We start from the raw sequence: 24,041 nt of genomic DNA on the forward strand, positions 1-24,041 counted from the left end.
GTCCAATGACATCAGGAGGGCAGCAAGGTGGCTATGCCTTATTTAAAAGATGCAATGGTGCTTAACCCTCCACTGCTTGCTGCAGCCAGGGAACCAGCTGATATCACCCCAGAATACAGCAGAATTTATACAGTGAAGCTCTACTGCTGTCTGCTCCACCAACCTACATATCTGCAACCTGGTTTGCAATGTTGTTGGCTGTTTTAATTCACCCATGGTCTTTTAAAATATATCTCAATCTCCTTTCAGTTAGCTTCCAGGAGTCCGGCAAAATGCTTTTAGAAAATCGCATAAGCCTATTATCCATATAACACAACTCTTGAGCAATTTATAAAGGTCACACATTTTTTGCTTCCATTTTCCACAATGGAAATTTGTACTGTGGAACATATTCAGATTCTTTACTGGTGTGCAGCTAAGGGCGGGGGGGAGAATGTGCAAGCCATTTATTTAGCCACAGGGAGCCCAGCATCCCAGATTTAAGCCAGCAAAGTTTCCCAGAGTCTTGCTTTTGCAACCTTGCAGTTTGGGGAATGGGTTATATATACTTACAGAATTGCATAGAGAATAAGTATGTGGTTCACAGTCAAAAACTTCTGGTAATTCACTCTGTAAAGGACTCCAAGGATTCTAGGAGGAGGAGCTAGGAGAAGAATAAAATATTTATTGAAGACTCTGAAAATGATACGACCAGACACGCTCCATAAGACAACAACTGCCAAATGACTATAGGGTGCAAGTTGACTGTTGTTGTTGTTTCTTCCTCACTAATTAAAAATATTACAATATGTTAATTCAGGTTATGCTCTGAGGCCACTTAATGAAGGGTAACTGGCTTGGTCTATTATGCAATATGATTATGCTCTAAATCAACCGAGCACATTGTTTAGAGTTAAGCCATCAGCACTGGGCACCTTTATACCTAAGGAAGCCTTGATTAAAATCTACAGCTTAAATATGTGGTTAATAGACTGATGAGCTAATGTTCTCAGCCATATGTAAGATAGCATTCCAAACTGTAAGTTGATCTGAATGGGATATTATTTAGAACAATGGGGCAAAGAAAGGAATTCTAGAAATATGCAAGACTATGATTGTACTACATGAAGCGGAACCTGCACAGAGCAAGATCTGGTGTCATAAGTAGACTCCAGCTGTAAACCAAAGGAACACATAGCTGGGAGAAGTTTCCAGTTATGGGTGCAGTCTTTGCCCATTCCTTCCTTATTTCCTACCCACAACAGGCATTCTCCCTACCGAAATGCTGATTTTCACCTTTCTGCTTTGTATGTCACATTCTATCGGGAGGTTTGCATATGTGATCATGTGCTGCATCTTTTCAAAATTTTGCCTCAAAAATTAAGATCAAATAAAACTGTGAAAGTCTGTATACATTCTTTTTTTTTTGCCACTGTGAGCTGGATCCACAAAAATGTGAGCAGAAGAGAAGCAGCTGCTAGCTTTGTTTGACAAATACTTTCATATGAGTTAGTGCTATCAGAGGTAGATTCTGTAGCAGTTCTCTGGCTTCTGCTTGGGCAAGAGGTTGCATAAGTTCTTGCACAAGTAGAACACCTGCAGAAGTAATTTCACTTTTCACTCCCAGTGTTCTGCACAATGTGTAATATAGGGAGCCTCTCTGTGAGCAGGAGATACTTTCCACATATAGAAGGCCATTTCTGGATTCAACCTATGGTCATTTTTAATTGCTGAAATCCAACCCTGCCTGGATCTATCAGCCTAGCCCGCAACACCAGCTTCAAATGGGGATTTGCTCTATTTACCATGTCTTGGAAGATTCCTGATTTTATCATCACACAAATATTTAGCCTTAACATCTGTATGGACAGCCTTTGACTCCACCCTGGAGGTTTTCAGATGAGTCTGGGTCTCAACAACATGGTAATCTGTTGAAGAACAAGCATTTCAAACTAAAAACAAATGCATGCAGTATTGGGATAACCAATGCGGTGTACTCCAGATGTTATCAGATGACAATTCCCATCATTCCCAGCCAGCATGGCCAATTATCAGGGATAATGGGAGATGTGAACAACTTAAGGCATTGCATAACACCACAAAGTGCAATGCAGGTGCATAAACATTACTGTGAAGTTAGCCTCATTTCAGTAGGACGTGTCTTACATCCATAATTTTTGTGGTTGTCAGAACCATGGATCAGATGCTTAACAACCAGATTGATTAAGATTTTAGTGTAGTCTGCATAATACTTTAGCACAGGATTCCAAGAGGCAAAAATGGTTTGCCTGGATACTGCACATTTGTGGAGGGTGGGAAGAGAGGAGATGTCCGATGGTGGTGGCTTCTAAAAGTATGAAGGTGTTTGATCAAAACACTGACAACAAGTGGCCTGTAGCTCAGTGTAGTGTACATGTTTTGTATGATCCCAGGTTCAATCCCTGGTATCTCTGTGCAATGTTGGGAAAGGACCTGGCAGAAATCTGGAGATCTACTGCTAGTTATTATGTAGACAACTCTGCGCCAGAAGGACCAATGGTTTGACATGGTATAAAGAAACTTCCAGCGTTCCTGATCAGCATGAATATGTTGAGAAGACATTGATTTGGCCTAAGTGCTTGAAAAATGAATTTGCAACCTCAAGATGAGGCTTCACACAATTATGTTCCCTTGGTGCTACTGAATAGCTAATACTTCAATCCACAGTGTGATTTTACACAGAGCATGTTGGGACTAACCTATTAATTCTCTTGGACAAGTGCCAATATGTGTCAAACTGTGCCTGACCCTCCCCTCCATACAATAAAAACCAGGCCTTATATGGACAGGTCTTACATATGTGTTGAAAGCACTATAAAGAATTTAAAGCTTTTTGCACATTAAAAAGTACTACATAAACAACAACCACATTTCCCACTCTTTGGCTGCATGCACACCATACTTTTAAAGCATATTTAAAGCACATGGCATCTCCCAAAGGAAGCTGGGAAATGCAGTTTACCCCTCACAGAGCTATAATTTCAAGCACTCTGAACAAAGCACAGTTCCCAGGACTCTTTGGAGGAAGTAATGAGCTTTAAATGTACAGAGTGTATGTAGCCTCTGGGAAAGTGCTCTAAATTCCTAGATAAAAGGCTGCAGTTTCTGCTTCTGGATAGTAAAGAAACAGTTTATTATTCAAACCTTGAAAGGCTTCCAGTTCTGGAGTTTGAGAACCAGTGCTGCTGGATTCTTCCATCTCTTGTCTGCGCTGTTGGATGATGCCATCCAATTCAGAAAAATCTTCATTGAAATCCTGAAGAAAAGATGCACCAGAAATGTTAGTTAAGAATTAACGGTCTGTTCAATATTCTGCAGCCACCACCCCCAAATGTCACTTTCAGTAATATGGATCAATAACATCACAATAGTAACAAATATTAAGCATATCTAAAGCAATGTGGCACAGTAGAAAATAGAAAACTTAGGTTGCAGTTCCATAAAGATTTTGATCCGTCAAGTCAAGCTCTCTCAATCTAATCTAGTTTTCAAATAACTTAATTCACCTGAAACTCTTGGAATACAGTTGGAAAGGATTCCAGAGCTTCACCAGATGTTATTTAACATCTTTGTACAAATGTACCAGAAGGTACAATTCTCCTACAATTGGCTTAGCTTGTTGTCCAAACTAGGGCTCTTTGTTAAGTTCTCTTTCACCAACCACAAGCCTGGGTTCAGATGACCCATTAAGCCACACCTGGGCTTATTTCAGGGCATCATAGAATTAAAACAAGGACGGGGGAGGGGGAAAGTGGCTGCAAGCTCTTCTCCAGGAACCCACATTTTTGTGTGGTCCTGGAAGCCTATGTCTTGAGAACCAGGCCACGCTGAGAGATCTATGATAGCTTTCTGCTCAATTTATATGGAGACTGAAAATTCTGAATAATTATTGCTTTTATATCTGAAGATATTCATGTAAACCTCAAGCTTAAAATCTGGTTTGCCTGGGAAAAGGGCAGAACTAGATTTTTAAAAAGTGTGATCCACCTTACTCAAATATATAAAACACTGATTAGCTCATTTAAGGGGAAAATGCATCTACATTTGATACGCCACATTGAATTCATGAAAAAGGATGTATCTTTGATGTCCACATGCTCACAATGACATCTGAAAGGGGAAGTCTCTGTGAGCATCTACTTGTCCACGCAATCAAGACTGTGGACTGGTATCAATCATGTGGAAGCCTATGCATGAACAGCTGTTCATGTGGAAGCTTCTCTTTTCAAATCTCTGTACAAGTTACTCATGATGAATGTTGGAATAGAGCTCTAGTGACTTGCCAGAGGCTGACCAGGGAGCTTTACAAGTAAGCAATTAGTGAAGCATTTGATTGCAGTGAGCTTTCAGTAATCATAAAGACATCAAGTCTTCAACATTCTTAATATCAAGTTCAGCATGTACATGCAGGTGTGCATCATGCATGAAATGGTCCATTAATGCCTTTGTCAGCTCACTGCCCTCCAGATGTTTCTGACTACAATTCCCATCAGCCCCAGCCAGCATGTTCTGGCTGGGATTGATGAGAGTTGTAGTCTGAAATGTCTGAAGAACAGCAGGTTGGCAAAGGCTAGTCCATACCAGAATTGGAGCAAGGAATTTCTTACAAAGCCTCCAATACTATCTCAAAACAAAAATCTTATTACTGAAAATTATATTGGCTCATAGCCATTCCATATTGTTCCTCATCAGTTCTTTGCTTTTAATTTTATTAAAAAACAAAACTTACCAGTGGTAAAGTTGTCGGGCGATTTGCCCGGAAGCTATTTTCTGGAGAAGGAAGACTGGGACTGTTGCCAACACTAACATCCTGAAAACACATTTTGAAATGACACCATTTGATCAACTACTAATACTGAGAACACACAGAGACACACCTGAAAAAGGTTTTCACTCACCTCTAGATGTTGACAAACTGATTTTAATAGTTTGTAAGCAGTGTCTCTGGACAGAAAGGACACGAACATGTACTGAAAAGAAAACCACCAAAATTATTATTCAGCATTTGGGGAGACTGCCATAGCTTGCTTTAGCTAAGAACAAACACACATAAAAGGCATTGTGTGTCATCCAACATGGCAAGCTACTTTTTATCATCTGCCTTGATTATCTGTATCCAACACTGATGCTGTCCGTATTGAGTTCCCCTTACAAGCTGACCTCTACTAGCATATCTCAATCCTATGGTCACACTCAGATAAGCCTGCCCAACAGCTAGTTTTCCTAGACATACGTGGAGGGGCAAAATAGGCCTGTATCTCTATTACCACTGATTCAGTTGACATGCTTGCATTCCTGAGGGCCCCAGCCACCACCATACCACATAGCTCGAAAACTACAGTGGTGCCCTGCAAGACGAATGCCTCTCAAAACGAAAAACGTGCAAGACGAAAGGGTTTTTCGTTTTTTGCATCGCTTCGCTAGATTTTCCCTATGGGCTTGCTTCGCAAGACGAAACGTCTTGCGAGTTCTTGCGAGTTTGTTTCCTTTTTCTTAAAGCTGCTAATATCCGCTAATAGCAGTGCTTCGCAAGATGAAAAAACCACAAGACGAAGAGACTTGCGGAACGGATTAATTTCGTCTTGCGAGGCACCACTGTATCTTGGTTAGACAACTGCAGAGAATGGCTCTTGAGTGGCTGGATTTTGCCGAGGGACCACCAGTTGTAGATCTCTGCATCACAGGGGGAGTGTTACTCTTTCCACAACGTTGGTTCAGGGTATTTTTAATTTTATTATTTATTAAATTTGTACACTGCACTATATCCGTAGATCTCAGGGTGGTTCACAACATAATCACAATATAAAAAACAGAAAATACATAATAAAAGCAACTCAATACCCCCCCCACACCACACTTTTAAAGGGTAACAGATGTCAATCAGCTGAAGGCCTAGGTAAAGAGGAACATTTTCGCTTGGTGAAAACACTTCTTTTGTGTTATAAGTTCCAGATATTTTCTTGGCAACTGCTCCCTGATGTTTCCAGTAACTGGGGCTAAGGATGGGTAAAAACATGAGGGGATGAAGAGCAAGCCGTGTGTTTATTTTATTTGAGTCCAAGTTAGATCTTGCTTTTCTTTTCTGTATAAATGCAAAGTGATAATAAATAAAAAAATAAGTAAAAATTTAACCTTCAATAAAACCAGGACAGCCAATTAACAAGACCAACAGCTAATGGAAAAGGACAAGGAAAGGGGAGGAAAAACGAAACAAAATGGGGAATTAAAAGGTGCTAAGAAGCTTCTCCCAAAATGTGCACTTACCCTATCAGAGACTGTTGTTATAACCAGGGCATTTGGCACTAGAAGGGCGGTCTTAGTTTTCTTTATCAGTGTCACTGACAACACAGGTATACTAATCTGAAATGAGATTGTATCAGTTATTAAGAGTATAAAGAAGGCAACTTGGCTCCAGTAGCTTTTATGGTTACTGAGAAATAACCCATTGTGAGAAAGCTGATTCTTGCATAGACCTGTCACAAAGCAGCTGACATCTGCTTCCTGAGATACTTTGAGATATACAACTAAACATGCAAGTCACACCCTGCTCCATCTCCAATTAAACCCTTGCTTAGAAGGGAAGCAGTATGCTGCTTCCTTAACTCAGCTTCTCCAGAGAGAAACATCTTGAACTGAGAAGACTAGTCAAATTATGTTACCACCACCAGGTGATTTGTGGTTCTTTTTGTAGACCTAATGCTGCATTAACAATTGATATAGTCACTTCTATTAATAAATTCAACATTATTTTACCCAGGGTTGTGGAGTTGAAACCACTGGATCATTTTTAATTTTCTAAATCTACAAGTGTCCCATTGTTTCCATTAACATTTATATCATCACCCCCAACCATATTAAAAAAAGAATTAGGCAAGAATAATTAAGTCCAATGCATCATAACACTTGACTTCGTTTACCTTAGTGTCTTTGCCAAAGACCTTAGAATGGAAGCAAATCCAGTTCTCTGATATGAATAGCTTCCCTTGGTACAAGATTTCTTTTTGTAATGCACAGGTAAAATCTGAAAGGGTCACAAGTACAATATTATCTAACAGCTGCACTTGTGCAATGCTGTAAGCAATGTATTAAATACCATCTATGAAATGTAAATGCTGTTATTCATGGAGGGGGAATCACTCTGAAAAAGTCAAATAGTTTTAGATCATATCCTAAATCTCTTGTAGCTGAACTCTGATCTTTTAGGAGAAAGCTACTCAATACAAGATAGTCGTTGAATTATATTTAGGAAAGAAAACATCTTGGCTATGAACTAGAAGAGACTATCAAAAACTAAACATCCAAATTCACGTGTCAATGGTCAGAAATCTCTCACTAATATTTTAGCTAGTAATAGAATTCCTTGCAAAAACTTTGAAGCATGCCAAAGGGTTAGTGTTACAGAAAATTCAATGTAACAAAACAGGAAAAAATATAGCATTCAACTTACTTTTTCTCAAGGGTTCGTCAATTGGGACATCCAGAAACAGCTTGTGAAAGTGAGCATTTGCCTTAAACTAAAGTTGAGGAAACAAATGGATACATTTTGGTTATTGCTGCATAAACATTACTGTATATACCAGCTGATGTCTATCTTTGCATTAAGCAACTAACTGTAAGTCTCTTTTCTGCAGAAGATGCAGGAACTAGGGTTATATTATGCTATTCAGGAACAGAGGTACAGTTTGAGGGCCTAATATTATTGGAAGGGAACAAAGTCCCAGGCAATGGCTAACAGTGGCAGTGGAAACAGATTGGGTCAGAGGCCCAAAATGCCACTATTATGTCTGAGGGAGAATTATTTTGATACTTTGCACAAGGTCCAAAAATACTCGAGGTCATCGTTGTAGTTTGGCACAATAATACAGCCAACTTAAACATGCAATACACTTTGCCTAAAGTGGGAATTTATTAAAAATAAAAATTAATACTGCTCTTCATCAGAAGATCACAGGGCAGTTCACAACATAAAAATATAAAATGAGAATACAAAATACATTGTAAAACAAAAACAAACCAAGCCCCCAAACACATTCAAAAGCCCATACAAGAATGTTTAATCAGCCAAAGGTCTGGTTATAGGGAAACACTTTCGCCTGGCAATTAAAGATATGTAATGATGGTGCCAGGTGAGCTTCCTTGAGGAGAGCATTCCACAAACGGAGCCACCACAGAAAAGGCCCACTTGTGTTGCCACCCTCCGGACCTCTTGTAGAGGCATGACTGCAGGGTCTGGATCCCAAACAAGTAGATTCTCTCCAGTACCTGATTTGAGGCACTCTTCTTCCTTTCGGGCTTTGAGACGTTCTTGCCATCTGTTGCCAAGAAGGTATTATCCACTATTGTCTTCGACCTAGAGGAAGGCAACATCCCATGCTGTTTATAACATTGTTTTCAAAATGAGGTTTCTCTTTTTTTAAAAGCTCACAGGCATTTCTGCAGCAGGGATGGGGAGCCTGTGGCCCTCTAGATGTTGTTGGACAACAGTTATCATTCTTAACCAGTGGCCATGCTGGCTGGAGCTGATAAGAATGGAGTCCAACAACACCTTACCCTTAAAGGTCTCAGGGAGTGTTCTTTTACATAATCAGCTCACTTTTGATACCCGTGTTCACAACACTTTAAAAATAAATAAATCCAGAGAAATAGTAGGTAGATCTGGAGCCAATATGCTTATTTTGAAGTTCACAAGAACCATGCATGTAAATTACACATTTTAAGGAAACCATCACTGAAGTACAATGTGGCCTATGGTGTGCTGGGGAGACTGGACACCAGGTCATGCCAAGCCTATGACTGAAGACTCCTCCTTTACACAGGCAACATTCATCATATGAGCTCAAATGAATTCAAACCCAGAGCCCTAATTAACGGATAATGGTCCCTTACTGCCATTAATGATGCATAGGAATAGGTTTAGTTCTGCCCTGGTATTTATCTCATCTGGGGGAGGGGAGAAGAAAGCTAGTTGCTCCATCCATAATGGAGGTTTTTCCATCAGGGAGCAGATTGAGGATGAGTGTAGCTGCATGTAGAGAAGAAGGAAGGAAATAGAAACTGGGCAGGGAGGAATGCATTTACAAAAACTATGCTGATGACAATACTGTGAAATGTATATGCAAAATGGATGTACAGAAAGATGAGCATGGTAATGACACACATATATTATTACATAGGTGCAGTATAGAATTTTGGGCCAGCTTATGCTAGAACAAACTGAAGAGCTATCAGCCAGTGAGATCTTATGTTAAGAACCCAGAACATGAATATCTATCTAACCAACTGGCAAAACACCAAATCCTATTTCCAGATTTGTATGGCATTATTACCCTTGTTTCTAATTACTAAACTATGACTTTGCAGAATTAAGTGAGAAGCTGAAGATTATTTATAGATTGAGACTCACTGGTTACTCATATGATATCAATTTCAGGTTTGTTTATGTGTTCAAGAGAATTAAAACCAGATGTTTAATAACTGAGAGGAATGGGATGTGTCTGTGGTTAGTTAGGGACCCTCCACTCATCTCTATTTACTACAGTTTGTAGCAGGGACAGGTAACCAGTGGCCAGAGTCTGGATCAGGTGGCCATCTGGACCAGCCTTTCAAACTCTCCTGAACCCCACACCACATTGGCTGTGGTCCAAATGGGACTGCAAAAGCAACATCCTCTTGAACTGTGTGTTTAACAGCTTTCTTTGGAAGAGTTACACTACTGTAAAGTTTGTATATTTGGATTCTTTATTACCGTGAAGTTATAACCTTCTTCTGGTCTTCAAAACATTCAAGATCACTTGGTGATGTCTGTGACAGCCCAGGATATGGTTTCCCACTCTTCTTTTTTTCTTCTGTCCCATTTTCACTTTCTGAACTGCAGGAAAATGACGTTTATTATCAGTGCCACTGCATAATTCCTTAAATTCCAAGCGTTCTACATTTTAAAAGCAAAATTTAATAAACAAAGCAAATCCCAACCCATCACCCTAAAATCTAATACTGAAATTGTGCACCTGCCTGCCTGTTTATCTAGTTGGGATTTTGCACCATGCTTTCATAACAAATGTAACATTATTATACCAACTGCAGTATGTACACACCAGCTAGTTCAGTTCTCTTGTTGCTAGCTGGAACTTTGCACTGCTGCTTATCACTGTGGAGATTTGCTCCTGCCACCTTTGATCTACTCTGGTTCTATGATCCGAAGCACTTTTAAATATTTATATAATCTAAAATATCAATGTTATCTAATACTGCAGACCTAATCATATTTTAGTTGGGCATAATCCAGTTGAAATCAATGGGATGTTCAAAAAGAAACGTGGAATGGGGCCATCATTGTGAAATATAAATATGCTTATTCTTGGGAAACGTGCAGTAGGAAGATTTTTTGTCTGCTGCTGCACTGAAGACAACAGTTGTTCTTGGATGTAAGACAAAACAACAGGAATAAACAAGGCCAGCGCAAGACATTTTGCTGCCTGAAGCAAAAACTAAATAGTGCCCCCTCCTGCTGCAGAACTCAGACACCAATTCCTGCTTTCATCTATCACCCCCCCCCCCCCGCCCCATGGTGCCACCTTGGCAGGACAAGTGCTAAAACAATAGCCTTAGAAGTCACAGTGTGCTATAATAGCAGAAAGACCAACGTCTGTATATGTGTAAAGAAAACATTCTGGAGTTTGTTGTGTGTGAATATTGCCAGTACAAGCAGGATAGAAGGTAAAATGACTTGTGGAAAGACAAATAAAGCAAGGTACTGGGTGTGTTGAAATAAGATGGCTTTGTTTTGCTAGCGTAGTGAACAAATATTGTATCTGTCCCAAGCAACATGAGCTGCAGGTTGCAATTCCCAGCAAAGATCAGAGAAGAGATAGCCGCCTCACTAAGTCTGCAGCCTATAAAGGTTGTCTGCAGCATATAATCACTTTACTAATTTGAAGGAGGGAAGGAGCAGATCCAGACTGAAGTGCAGTTAAGGCAGCAAAAAGCTTGGGATATGCAATGTGCTCAGTGCTAATGCTTTTATTTACACGGAAGCCTCACTGCTTTCAGTGGAACTTACTTCCAAAAAGCATTCTCAGGAATGCATCCTTAAGTACAGCCCTCTTCAACTTTGGGTCCTCAAATGTTGTTAGAACTATAACTCCCATCATCTCTGATCACTGGCTAAACTGGCTGGTGTTGATGGAGACTGTAGTTCAACAATATCTGGGGACCAAGCTTGAATAATTCTGCTTTAGTGACAGGTAAAGAGACATGGTAAAATGGAGCATGTTAAATTTTTCTGTTATGATTAAATGAACTTTGGCAGGTTCTGCTTACTTACAGCTTTCAAATGGTCACTCTTTTCACAGTCAGGGTAGTCATTTCAACCAACAGGGACAAAAAAACCAACCAACCCATTCGTCTCTTCCTCCCTAACATTTTCATTCAGGTACAGAGTCAAGTTCCCTTCAACAAAAGAGCTGAAGCTCAAGAATTCATCATACTTGCACTCAATGACAATGAAAAATGATAGAGTGTTGTCCTCTGTAACTTGACAGCTCGCATCCTTTTTTACCAATAGAAATTGATTCAGTGTTTCTCATTCTCTAGGAACAAAACAACCAACAGTTCAGAATGAGAACTGTCACTGAAAAGCAGCTTCTTTACATTTTCTCTTTCCCCTTTCAGATCTCTTGAGATAGAAAAGCTTTAACAGTTCCACTGGCAGACGGTCTTTCAGCTGTGGGATTCGTAACCCAAGTTGCAAATGGCACAATGTCAAAACTGAATATCTTCATTCTCACTAGACAATATGATTGCCATTGCTTCAAACAGTATGTTTTCTAAGGTGAATAAAATTAGTCTTCTTACTCATTCAAAAGAAGGCCCCATATTGAATTTAATGGGATTACTTTGTAACTGCACAAAGGATTGCACTGAGAGTCAATCATATTTGTGGCATGTTTGTTGTATTGTTAGGCTTGGGTGTTTGTTTTTGTTTTTTGAAATCTTGAGATTTAAATTTTTATTGCAAGCTGCTACAATTTGATTTTATAACTGGAAAACAGGATAAAAATGTCTTAAAAAATAAATACAGCAATGGAGGACAGGCTAGCACAGTAATCCTGATGGGAGACATCTAGGAATGCCATGTATGTGGCCCCAAAGATGGGACATAAATGTACAAAATTAAATATTTAAAAACATGATGGCCCCAATCACATCCAATTTGTTTGTGCTTTTTAGAGACCTTCCTAATGGGTTGGAGCTACTTAGTTATACTGCAGTCATAAAAAAAATTTATTTTATTTTGAAGGGCTGCAGAGTAGCTTCTTCTTCAGGGACTTCAACTGAACTTTGTGATAATAATTTTCATAAGCATTATGAGAAAGCAGAACTGAGATTTTGATTTTTGCTTGATGCTTGTAATGCAACAGAAGGGAACGTGAAAAATCACAGGAAACGTATTGTAATTTTAAGATATGCACTGTGAAAAAGAATGCCTCAACTTTAAGAGAATGCTTCAACTTCAATAACAGTTTTTTAAAAAAATATTTTATGTATTAAGAAGTTTTTGTTTGTTTCCCATATGAATAGAAGTTCATATTTAGGAATTATTTTTGCAGCTTCAGGATGATTAGGTGATATAAGGCTGTAAATGTACCACTTGTTGGAATTAGTACAGTGGTACCTCGGGTTACATACGCTTCAGGTTACAGACTCCTCTAACCTAGAGATAGTACCTCAGGTTAAGAACTTTCAGGATGAGAACAGGATGAGAATAGAAATCGTGCTCCGGAAGCGTGGCAGCAGCAGGAGGCCCCATTAGCTAAAGTGGTCTTCAGGTTAAGAACGGACCTCCGGAACGAAATACGTACCTGAGGTACCACTGTAACTAAAAAGTCTGCAGACAAGTAGTTACCAAGGCTAGGGGGTTGGCTCCTATATATAAAGAATCTGCTTGATCCACTTCACGTTTGGAAGAGATGACATGATAGATGGGACAAAGGAAGTTATGGCTTCTGGTAAAACAACCAGAATTACATTGAAAATGCTTTGCCTTCCACACCTATCTTTGAACTGGCTTGAGAGTGCTGCAGGCTATCACCCACCTTTGACCTATCTCTTACTTTTTCTGCTGATGCATAGTGATGCAGAAGCAATGAAGTCACTGAATAGAATCTACTGGATGTCATGGCGCAAAGCCTAGGATGTTGCTGCTTAAGGGTTTGTGTACACTTGCTGGAATCCACATTTTCTCCCTTTGAATTTGACCTTATTAGTCAAATTGAAGTTGAAGATCAAACCTGCTTGATCCTGTCCAGACCAGCAGCTATTCCCTTTTGTCTTTGTCTGCACCTCACAATCTGTTCATTTGAATGTGTTAGTTTTGCACAACCAGGGCATGAACATAAGAATCAGATGAAAAATTGTGTCTGCCCAGGAATGGCACACATCCAGGAATTGGGGGGGAATCAAGGCAATGCATCCACTGTCGGAAAAGCAGTTTGGATATATTTTTCAAAATGTACCGCTGGAATAGGGAAATCTGAATTTACAAGGGAAAACCAAAGGGACGGGCTGTTTGAGGGTGATGTCATGTGGATGTCGCTACTTAAATGGGAATGCAAGCAGCTTAAAAGTGCATATTAAAAGGAACTCTATTCCCTTCTCAGAGGCACATACACATGGTGGGTGGTGCAAGAAATAAAAGTGGGTGGAGCAATGGATTTAAATTTTACCCCTGTGCAGTGAACTAGTTTCTACACACACCTCTCTATCCTCCATCCAGGGAAGCAAGAGTCATTATCAGAGTTCAGTGATGCATTCCAGGCCAGGAGGGTGTGAAGCAAGACCAGTGAGGCCTGTGACTTGGGGTGAGAGGTTCTCCATCCCTGCTCCTTTGTAGCAGCCTTAAGTTGCTTAGGGGAAGGGATGGAGTAAAGAGCAAGCAATGAAGGAAAAGGGATGAGCAAGGTTGAGGACAGAATCTTGAAGGGGAAGGCCCTTCCTCCCACCCATGGATTCTCTCCATGAAATTTCCTTGGCCTTCTGCTAGCAGCTAGCTAACACCACCTAATCAGTCGATATCAGGATTAAGAATTTTTTTGAAGAATATCTTTGTACAGTCTAGTCAACAATACTGGAAGCAGCCAGGGCATTTTTTAGTAGGAACTCACTGGAACTCAGTTCCGACACCTCATTGCCATTATAAGAGAACAAGGGAGGCACTCATGGTGCTTCTGGCACCTCTTTCTCTAAAAACTGTGCTGGAAGCAGCATATCATAACTTACAGATGGGGACAGGCAGGTGTACCCCTGTGCAAGAATTAAGATCCAATGGAAAAGATACAGACATGTAACCCTTAATTTGTTATTCAAACCTGCGGTGCAAATCCCAGCAATTCTCATTGAAAAGAGACAAGAAAATTTGCATTTGCATCCTGTCCTTGATTCCATTAAGTCAAAACAGCTTGATTTAGACCTGGTTGACCTTCTCCACAAAGAGGCATGCTGTTTTTCACAGTGGAACCTAGCCGATAATGTGTGGATTGTAAAACATGCTGGATTAATCATGCAGAAAATCATGCAGAAGAGGAAGAGGACACACACCCCTCCACCCCCTGGTTTATGCACATGTACGCTGAAGGCTCTTTAGCTCTTTGGAATCTCTTTTCTGCCTTTTGTACTATAAATTCATGCCTGACATGGCATTTAAATTGGTAAATAAAATAGGGGGTGTCCCTAAAAATACAAGAATAAGTTGGAAATCCATTCCTGAAACCCTGATAGCTCAAAGAATGCCCCTGCTTCATGAAATGTAATCTTCATCCAGAATTGGGGGTAAACAAAATACACTAATGTTTTGTTTTTAAATATAACCCCTGTATAAATTAATCTTATTGCTCTGCATATGAGGCAACTTGCTCTTAACCTTCATTAAATACCTTGTAGGATAGGCACCTATTTGTCCAGCAGCTGTATGTGTGAAGCTGCACATATTAACTCACAGATAACTATCATAATTTAAAATGATGACTGAATAATTAGCTCATCCAAGAATGGGAAGATATTTCTTCACTTACAGAGTAACATTAATGCCAGGATTACAAAAGCTTTTGAAACAGCAATCTATGTGAGCAATTAAAAAAAACAACAACCCACAAAATTATCTAAACAGGAAGTGAAATTTATAACTCATACCAAATAATGAAGTATTTTGTAAAAAGAGGAAATTGATTCATCATGGGTAAATCTTGCTCCAGGATATAACTGTCAACTATTTCCAAAGACTTACATGCCACTGTTGACGGCCAATCTATAATGAAAGACTAGCCTTTCACATCCTAATACAATATGTATGTTGCAGATATACTTCTTGGTGGAAACATGCCTACAATGAAGATGTGTTCACCAAAATTTACCAGTTTTTTAATCAAGGATATGAAATTAACAACTCACTAACTCTTTAATTTTAGAAAAGCATCAGGAACTATAAAATCTCTTTTATATTAAGAAACCTGAAAAGCATACGAATAATCTGATGTGTGAATAAAAGGAGGACTATTCAAAAAAGGACATCAATATACATTTACAGGAGGCAACAAACTACAAAGCTTTCTTCAAAGTTAAGATTTCAGTGAAATTTGCCCACAATCCAAAATTTATGGATTTTTAAAAATAGTTATCCAAACTATAATGAAGTAGACTCATGGTTCAGGTAGCAAATGAGAAGACTGGCAGGCTGCATTCCCATCCTACACAGATGGGGCTGCCTGTCACTGCCACCATCACCATAGCTGGCTGCCTCCCCACTGGCTACTATAGCCACTGTCACCCACAAGGAAGTGCCTCACCAGCACTCTAACAGGGCTCGCCTGAACCACTATGCCTCACTCTGAGGAAAGCTTCCTTTCTCAGAGCAAAGCATTGTGGGGATAGTGGCTGTGAAGATTCCTGGATCCACTTCTACGTTGTGAGGGTGGCAAATCTTGGTTCAAACTTAAATTTCAAGATGCATTTGACACGGTCATGGGAAACTAGTGGTGGCAGATGTGGTCTCCATGGCCACTTCACCAATAATGCCTCACTCTGAGGAAGGACCCTATCCTCAGAGTGAGGCGTCCATTCATTCATTGAAGCCCTCCTCAAACCTGTTGCTTTCCCTCCTTTTTCTTAGGGAAGATCCAATGTAAAATCCATGCCACTGTCAGTGTATCATTTGGAGTTCCTAGTACAGACTTACAACACAAGCACCGTGATTCAATCCAGTGTTAGAAACTCAAGATATATAAGCTAAACACTAAATGGCACCTTAAACCTAGGTTACGGTCACCGCAATGGAATGTCTATGCGCCTGTTCCCGCCCACCCGATGGAAATTATTGGTTGTTGTTGTCGTTATCATTTGTATGACTTTATATTTTAAAGAACGAATCTCAAAGCCGTTTACAACACATTAAAACATCAAACAAAACAATCCAGAATAAAACAAATTCCTGCCTCAAGGAAAATATTTCAGATCCTTCTCTAAGTGACATTTTGCTTTCCCCAGTCTCCAACCTGGCACTCAGAAATCTCTACACAGTTGCAACTGGACCTGTGCCAGTCACAAAATGAGCCTCACACCTGGCTAATTTCTAATACTGATCCAATCCCATTCAATATTACAAATCTTGAAAGAAAAGTTTCTCTTGTGATTCTTAAATTATATTTTCCACATTTCTGGTATTATACCATGGCTCACAATAGGTCCGACTATATCCCTTTTCAGGCATTCAGACTGAAAAGTGCAAAGGGGCCAGTGGGAATTTATGCGGGGAGTCCCACCCCTTTGATGCTGCTGTATCAGCTGGGCTCATTCCCCAACCAATACGTGATCAGTGTTAGTCTTCAGGGAGCTGTCTTACTTGCATATAGGGCTTTCAACATGGGGATGGGAACCCCAACTGTCATAGTGTTATTTTTGTTTATGCTGCTGGACTGTTACATTGGTCTCTGTAGTATACATGTTCAAATTTCTACTGAAATTTATTTTTGTTTCTCCGCTGTAACTCATCCGGTACTGTAGATGAACAAGAATTCGTTTGTTTGCAAGATGGAATACAGGAAGTGACCCTTTTATTTGTGTGACAATGTCAGAGCCAAATTCAGTATCCATTATACAAGCTGATCCTTTGAAACATGTACAACAATTTAGCATGCCCTCTCTCTGTAGGAAAGGAGAAGATGAAACAACCTGAAGGAAACACATAACAATTTAAGAGATTGGTTTTGTGGAAGTGGTTTCAAGAATTAAGTGGGCAGCTGCTCATTAGATGCACAGCACATTAACCACATTATAGACACATAGTAATTAAGGAGCAGGAGTACCTCTTAATTCTTGACCCGGGAAGGCACTATTCATGCATTTACTCATGTGTACTCCTGGCCCCACTTGCAACCTTTGCATGTTGAGCATGGAGATCTGAAAACCTTTGCACAAGCATCTGCTTGTGAATAGGGACTCCAAGTGAGTGACATACCCAGCTGCTTCCAATGGATGCCCTCTAGGCAAACAGTTGCTCTCATGAAAGATTCCGTTCAGACCTTTGCACTCAGCATGCAAAATTGGGGAGAAGCAACAGCGCTACAATGCATGTGCAAGGCTATAATCACAACTCCACACCACCTGCTGCGCACAAAAGTCCTACATGTAAGTAAATGCATGACTAGGGCTATACATGCATCCAAAATCAGATATAAATAAACAACTCATTTAAAAGAACACAAATCAAACAGCAGTGCAACCCTGTGTGTGTTTATTCAAAAGTAAGTTCCATTATGTTTAGGATTGCAGCGTAATAGTTCATGTTTGTTGGGATTCTCCAGACTGAATGGATCAAGGCAGTAGGCAATTTTCTTGAGTGATATATGCAAATACAAACAAAAACAACACCTCAACAAAAAATTTTGAAATCAGAGACTCACCAAAAAATGTCAGAGCCAGTGTGGCATAGCAGTTATAGAGTCTGTCTAGGACCTTGGAGATCAGGGTTCAAATACTCACTTGGATGTGAGGCTCACTTGGGTGACCTTGGGCTAGTCACTAACTCAGCGTAACCTACCTCACAGGGTTGCTGTGGGAATTAAATAAGGAGGGGCGAACTCTGTATGCCACCTTGCCCTCCTTGGAGAAAAATGTGGGATATAACTGCAACAAACAAGATACAGTGGTACCTTGGTTTAAGAACAGTCCTGTTTACGAATGATTCGGTTTATGAACTCCGCAAAACTGGAAGTAGTGTCCTGGTTTGCGAACCTTACCTCGGTCTAAGAACGGAATCCGAACAGAAGGGACCAGTGGCGGGAGGCCTCTTTAGGGAAAGCGTACCTTGGTTTAAGAACAGTTTAGTTTAAGAACAGACTTCCGGAATGGATTAAGTTCGTAAACTGAGGTACCACTGTACTGGTTTCTGTGTAAAACCACCACACCAGACAGACACTAAAACAACTTTTCTGTCTCAAAACAATGAAGTGAGCCTCTTAACATATAATTAGCAAAAGCTGAGAAATGTGCCTGTGAGTAATGGGTCAATGGAATCCCATCTGCTCAGCTGACTAATGTGTTCCCATGATCTGCAGGAAATGCAGCAGAATAAAGCTCTGATATTCACTGCAGTGCTCTCACACCAGCTCCTGTGACCTGAATGCTAAGGTGTCCTACTCCAGGGATGTGTAATCTGTGGCCCTCCAGATGCTCTCACAATTCCTTGTCATTGTCCATGCTGACTAGGGCTGATGGAAGTCGGAGTCCAGAACCACTGGGAAGACCCCAGGTTCCCCGTACCTGCTGACTGTTCTAGCAAGAATAGCAGACCAAAATGAGCACAGGCATCAGATCCAATCATGCAGGCAGATGTTGGAGCTCCAAATAAAATACAATGCTCATATGACATGATTACAGTGGTGCCTTGCAAGACGAAAAGAATCCGTTCTGTGAGTCTCTTCGTCTAGCGGTTTTTTCGTCTTGCGAAGCAAGCCCATTGATGGCTTAGCGGATTAGTGCTTTTAGCGGCTTAGCGGCTTAGCGGCTTAGAAAAAGGGGGGGGAGGGAAAAAAACCCACAGGAACTCGCAAGACATTTTCGTCTTGCGAAGCAAGCCCATAGGAAATTCGTTTTGCGAAGCACCTCCAAAACGGAAAACTCTTTCGTCTAGCGAGTTTTCTATCTTGCGAGGCATTCGTCTTGCGGGGCACCACTGTATTTTTAACATAGCAATTATTTAATATAGTCAATGTATCACTATAGATATTTATGGAATATTTACAGTAAACATTGATATAGCAGTGCAGTCAAATGATTTAACAGAATTAGAGTGAATGGTTTAAAGAAATTCTAACAAGGACCCTTATGTGTGGAACCATTAACCCCATGAGCTGAGTTTCTACTTGCTGTTGTTTGACTTTATAAATGGAATTTCTGTGTGTATCTGTGGTGGGGTTGTTTTTTCACAGTTGTTTACTTTTGCTCATATGACAAGAACAGAGCCTGATTCAAAACACTGTTAGTAGGGTAGCAGACTGCATAAACAGCAGAATTTTCCTGCTTCAAATGTTGCTGGACACACGGGGCGGAGGGAAGAGGTTGGCAAGCACTCTTAAGATCATTTGTGCATAAACCAATCTACACGCTACTAGGTTTGTGGAAATATTTGAGATGCAAATATGTATCCTAGCTACGCTCATGTCTTCCTCTCCCTGTTGTTGTTTCCCTTTCCCAACTTCTGTCTTTTTCACTATCAACTTTTAAAGTCCTTGACACAGTGACTTCGTATGTTACTTGTTAAATTTCCATGTATATTAATAGCACCTGATACATAATAACATGAACATGGGGAGTTTTGTTTGATTTATATGCCAAATTAATTGTGATGTTTCTGTCCTGGTCTTTTTGGGTGGTAGTGGTTTAGTTTCTATATTGGAAAGAGGGCTAGCTCAAATACCAAATATATTATTAACTTATTTCAGTAAGAGTGTCTTCTATAGTGACAAATATTCAGCAAAGGACTGTCTGTGGCCTTTTCATGTGCCCTGTAAGTGATGCCCCTAAATTTAGATCAATATTCAAAACTCCTATTGTTCTAGGCGCATTTTGCAACAGGGAATTTCACTAGTGCGAGCAGTTTTTGAGCTTTGGGCACAGTACTGTGCCTAAGATTTCAGATTAAAACTGCAGAGTGGAAGGAAAGGAGGACCCTTTTCTGCTTCTCCACTTCTAGCTACTTTCCAAAGACCGGAGAAGAGACCCTCTTAAGAATATTAGGGAGGTGTGTAGGGGAAAAATAAACATAACATTTTAGCTGTAGTTCATTTTCAGCTTTGTATTCTTGTTATTAAAAAAGCGCACCCAAACATTCTGTTGTTCTGCCCATAACCTCGTGATCTTTAAAATATTGCAGGACCACAGTTTGCATCAATCACAGAGAAGCATGTTTAATGGCCAGGGATGATGGGAGTTGTGATTCAACTATGTCTGGTGTGCCACAGGTTCCCTAACTCTGATCTAGATTAGCCTAGAAATTTGCACGATAAAAATAAGTAAACAGGCTGAGCACAAACCTCTGATTATGGGGATGCATCCAGTTACTTTCACATCTAGGGCACAATGATTCCTGACTGCAAGTATGACAAGTTAAAAGGCGTTAAGAGACAATGTAGACTACTAACACTGGATATTTCACATTAGATATAATTTGCCTGCTAATTTTGCCCTCTGTTCGGTTTGGAAAATTTACTTTCAATTTTTATCAAGTATTTTTCAGTTCCAGCAGGTGTAGTCAATGTGGTGCCCTCCATTTGCTGCTGGATTGCCACCCCTGATCATTCACCATGTTTTCTGGAGCTGATGAGAGCTGGAGTCCAATAGCACGTGGGTGGCATCAAGTTGGCTACTCATGTACATGTTGTCTAACAGTGCAATCCTGTGTACACCTACTTAGAAGTTAAGCCTCACTGAATTCAGTATGATTTCCTCAAAGTTAGGGATCAGGGAGAAATCCAAATCAGTTCACGTTTAAAGCTGAATTTATCAAATTCCCACTTTCCAAAGCAATACAAGAACTAAAACATAGCCATCTTTCAAAATTTGCACTTATCTAAATTTTGCAATCCAGTTCTCCATTCCCCCCATGCAATATTAGGAGAATTTGTGCACAGAAATGAATATATTAGCTAAAATAACATATATTTGGAGAAATTGGTGGCAAAAATGTGTACATTAGTCAAAACTGCATACAAAAAATGTGTTTATTTAGGATAAATTCACACTAAAAACCTGAAGAATTTGCATGAGGAGTTTAAAAAAGAAAGTTCGCAAATTGCTGCAGAAATGTACAGAACTGAATTTAAGGTTCGAAAAACGATAAACTGAAATTGACAGATCCTTCCATTGCTACTCTCAGCAAACTGTGCCTAGGATTGCAGCCTAAGTGGGCCATCACTACAGAATGTGCCAAGCGCTGATCAAACTACAAATTGACAGCAGCATGTTTAATATTATTATTATTTGCTCCAAGGCGACATAAAAGCTTAGTTGTGTATGTAGTTCTCCGCACAACCTGCCAGGAAAAATATAGGAGGAACACAGCCTGCAAGTAAACACCTGCCACTTTAGATGACACCTGGAATTAAACTGATCTCTAGTGTGAGGCATGATTTGCTGTATTTAGAGTTTAAACGCCTACCTCTCTCCACCTGAGGCTGTAACCTCATCTGGACTGGACACAGAGGTGGAAGCCTAACATGATTGACCATACGTTACAACAACAACAGCAGCAGCAGCAGCAGCAGCAGCAGGGCAAGCCACTAAATTTACAAGAAGCTTTGAAGTTCTTCACATTCGCAGAGAGAAACTGACCTTCAAGTGACAGGTTTTTTTACACGGTTAAGTTTCCTGAGACAAATATGTTAGGCATTCATACTCTTTAAGAGCTTTTTTCAGACAAGTGGAAGTCTTCTACATGACAGGTTTTATCCGGATGGAGGAGGAAATGACAAGAGCTAGATAAAAGAAGATAAAAGGCAGAGCAGTAAGCTATGAACCTTCTGGCTCTTTCACCATCACCACTAATCTAGTGCATGCTTGAATAACAGAGTAAACAGGGGACAGAAATTGACAGATGTGATCCTCTACCAAACTCCATTTTGAAGTTATCTTCTTAGAAAACCTGGAAGTGCTGATGCCCCACTTGATGTCTAGAAAGGTATAGGGATGCACCATTTGGCCCCATCTACATCCAAGGACCCTATATCTCCCCGCCCTGCAAGGATCTTTCTACCACGTCTCCCTTTGTAAGAGGGGCAATCTGGTCTCCAGATCTACACTGCTTCACTTATTCTGGCTGCCTATCAAGATCCACTAATGTTCAGGACTTGGATTACAGGGGAGCTAGAGAGCTCAGTGGCTCCCATTTAGTGCTTGATGAGATATATTTGTGCTGTGAGTATTAGAATCTTAATACACTGGCACTACAGTACTAAGCCCAACAACGGACCCCAGTGCAAATAATAATAATAATAATAATAATAATAATAATAATAATAATGGAATACCCCACCCATCTGGCTTTGTTTCCCCGGCCACTCTGGGCAGCTTCTAGCAAACTATAACAACATAATAAAACATTAAACATTACAGGTCTGCCTTCAGATGTCTTCTAAAAGTTGTGTAGTTCTTTATCTCTTTGACATCTGATGGGAGGGCATTACACAAGGTGGATGCCATTGCCGAGAAGGCCCTCTGCCTGGTTCCCTATAACTTCACTTCTTTTCAATTTGTGTGTGTGTGTGTGTGTGTGTGTGTGTGCAGGATACAAAAACTGACCTATTAATTTGAACTACCTCCATTAAAAGAAATAACACATGGTAGTTCTTCGGAAAACACAATCCAAGATCCTGCTGCAAACAGCACTGGATGCAGTGGGGGTATTTTGCCCCATTGTCCCTGCATCAGTAGCTAGTCTCTCCCCCTGAATTACTCTTCAGCACTCTTGCAGGATGCCCACCACAACATTACAAGCAATACTCAAAGGCTCTCTCAAGGCAGGTTTCTACCAGTCCCTCAAATCCTATCCTGAAGGTTGCCAGACAAGCATTTGACCTAAGCCTTGCAGACTAAGGTGTCAACCATGAGTTGTACCAAAGAGACTTTTCCTTGGGTTGCCTGGCAAATGGAATGGAAGTGTGCAAGTCTATTTTATTTGCCTCTTCTAGATACAAGCCTCTGCTGCCAGACAATGTGTTTGGGGCTATCTAAAACAAGAGCACACATACAGTATGGAAACTGTGTCTCTCTTTTTAAACAAAATTAAATGTAGAAACTGTTAAGCTGTTTTTAATGGCAGAACTTAGCCAGGAAACGGTGAATTTATCAAATGCCTTTACTGAACATGCCAAGTAGAGGAGTAGCAACCAAGGAAGAAGGCAGATTCCAGACAATCCTGAATCCCTGCCAGTGCCATATCTCAAATTAAGCTCTGTCGATGATTTAGAAAATTACATCTTACAACTGGCTAGAAATCCTACAGAGAATGCAAGATTTAATTCATAACTTAATTATAGCTGAATTAGCCACTGACATGAACGTCAACTATCTAGGACATGTCTACACACGTATTTCCTTTGCTGTCACAGTTTTAAATCAGTGTCCAAATAAACGAAGCATCCTGTTGCATCAATTCAAGCTGCCATACTACCTAACTACCCAGAGCTTTGTATAGTTTAGCTTTCTTACGCTGTGTTCACCTATATGTCCGAATATAAAACAAATCCCTACGATGCCACCCAACCCAACCCAACCCAAGCCTCAGTTCTCTATGTAAGAAACAGACCAAGGAACAGCACGTTTGTGTCTATTTATTACTAAGTGTTAAGTGGCGACTGGCAAACGTGTGAGATGGATCATAAATCAAGCCACAGTCTGAATGCTTATCACCTGGTAAATATGTACAGTGCTTATGATGGAGCCGATTTGCAATGAAGAACTATCCAGTGAAAAGTTAC

General features: G+C 40.2%; 1 protein-coding gene and 1 long non-coding RNA gene across 5 annotated transcripts in view; both read right to left on the minus strand.

The window, feature by feature from the left end:
- The window catches only part of GRAMD2B (GRAM domain containing 2B), a 55,729-nt gene that overhangs the window by 4,890 nt on the left and 26,798 nt on the right, over positions 1–24,041 (minus strand). For 2 of the 4 annotated variants that reach the window (XM_081930690.1, XM_081930691.1), the window contains exons 2-11: positions 9,764–9,886; positions 8,281–8,368; positions 7,466–7,532; positions 6,936–7,039; positions 6,283–6,378; positions 4,917–4,988; positions 4,748–4,828; positions 3,163–3,274; positions 1,785–1,907; positions 553–643 (exon numbers count right to left, since the gene is read on the minus strand). In XM_081930690.1, the coding sequence (XP_081786816.1) occupies positions 553–643; positions 1,785–1,907; positions 3,163–3,274; positions 4,748–4,828; positions 4,917–4,988; positions 6,283–6,378; positions 6,936–7,039; positions 7,466–7,532; positions 8,281–8,368; positions 9,764–9,886 (957 nt within the window). Of the gene's footprint in view, positions 1–552; positions 644–1,784; positions 1,908–3,162; positions 3,275–4,747; positions 4,829–4,916; positions 4,989–6,282; positions 6,379–6,935; positions 7,040–7,465; positions 7,533–8,280; positions 8,369–9,763; positions 9,887–20,600; positions 20,658–24,041 lie in introns of all 4 variants that reach the window. The other 2 variants (XM_081930693.1, XM_081930692.1) reach the window with 2 other exon arrangements.
- LOC309380736 lies at positions 4,995–6,274 on the minus strand. Its single transcript, XR_014173092.1, has 3 exons — positions 5,676–6,274; positions 5,612–5,645; positions 4,995–5,353 (listed from the first exon to the last, which is right to left on the minus strand). It is a non-coding gene; the product is annotated as an uncharacterized lncRNA (long non-coding RNA).

This window comes from Podarcis melisellensis, assembly GCF_964234715.1.
Source record: "Podarcis melisellensis genome assembly, chromosome: 11".
NCBI classification, from domain to species: Eukaryota; Metazoa; Chordata; class Lepidosauria; order Squamata; family Lacertidae; genus Podarcis; species Podarcis melisellensis.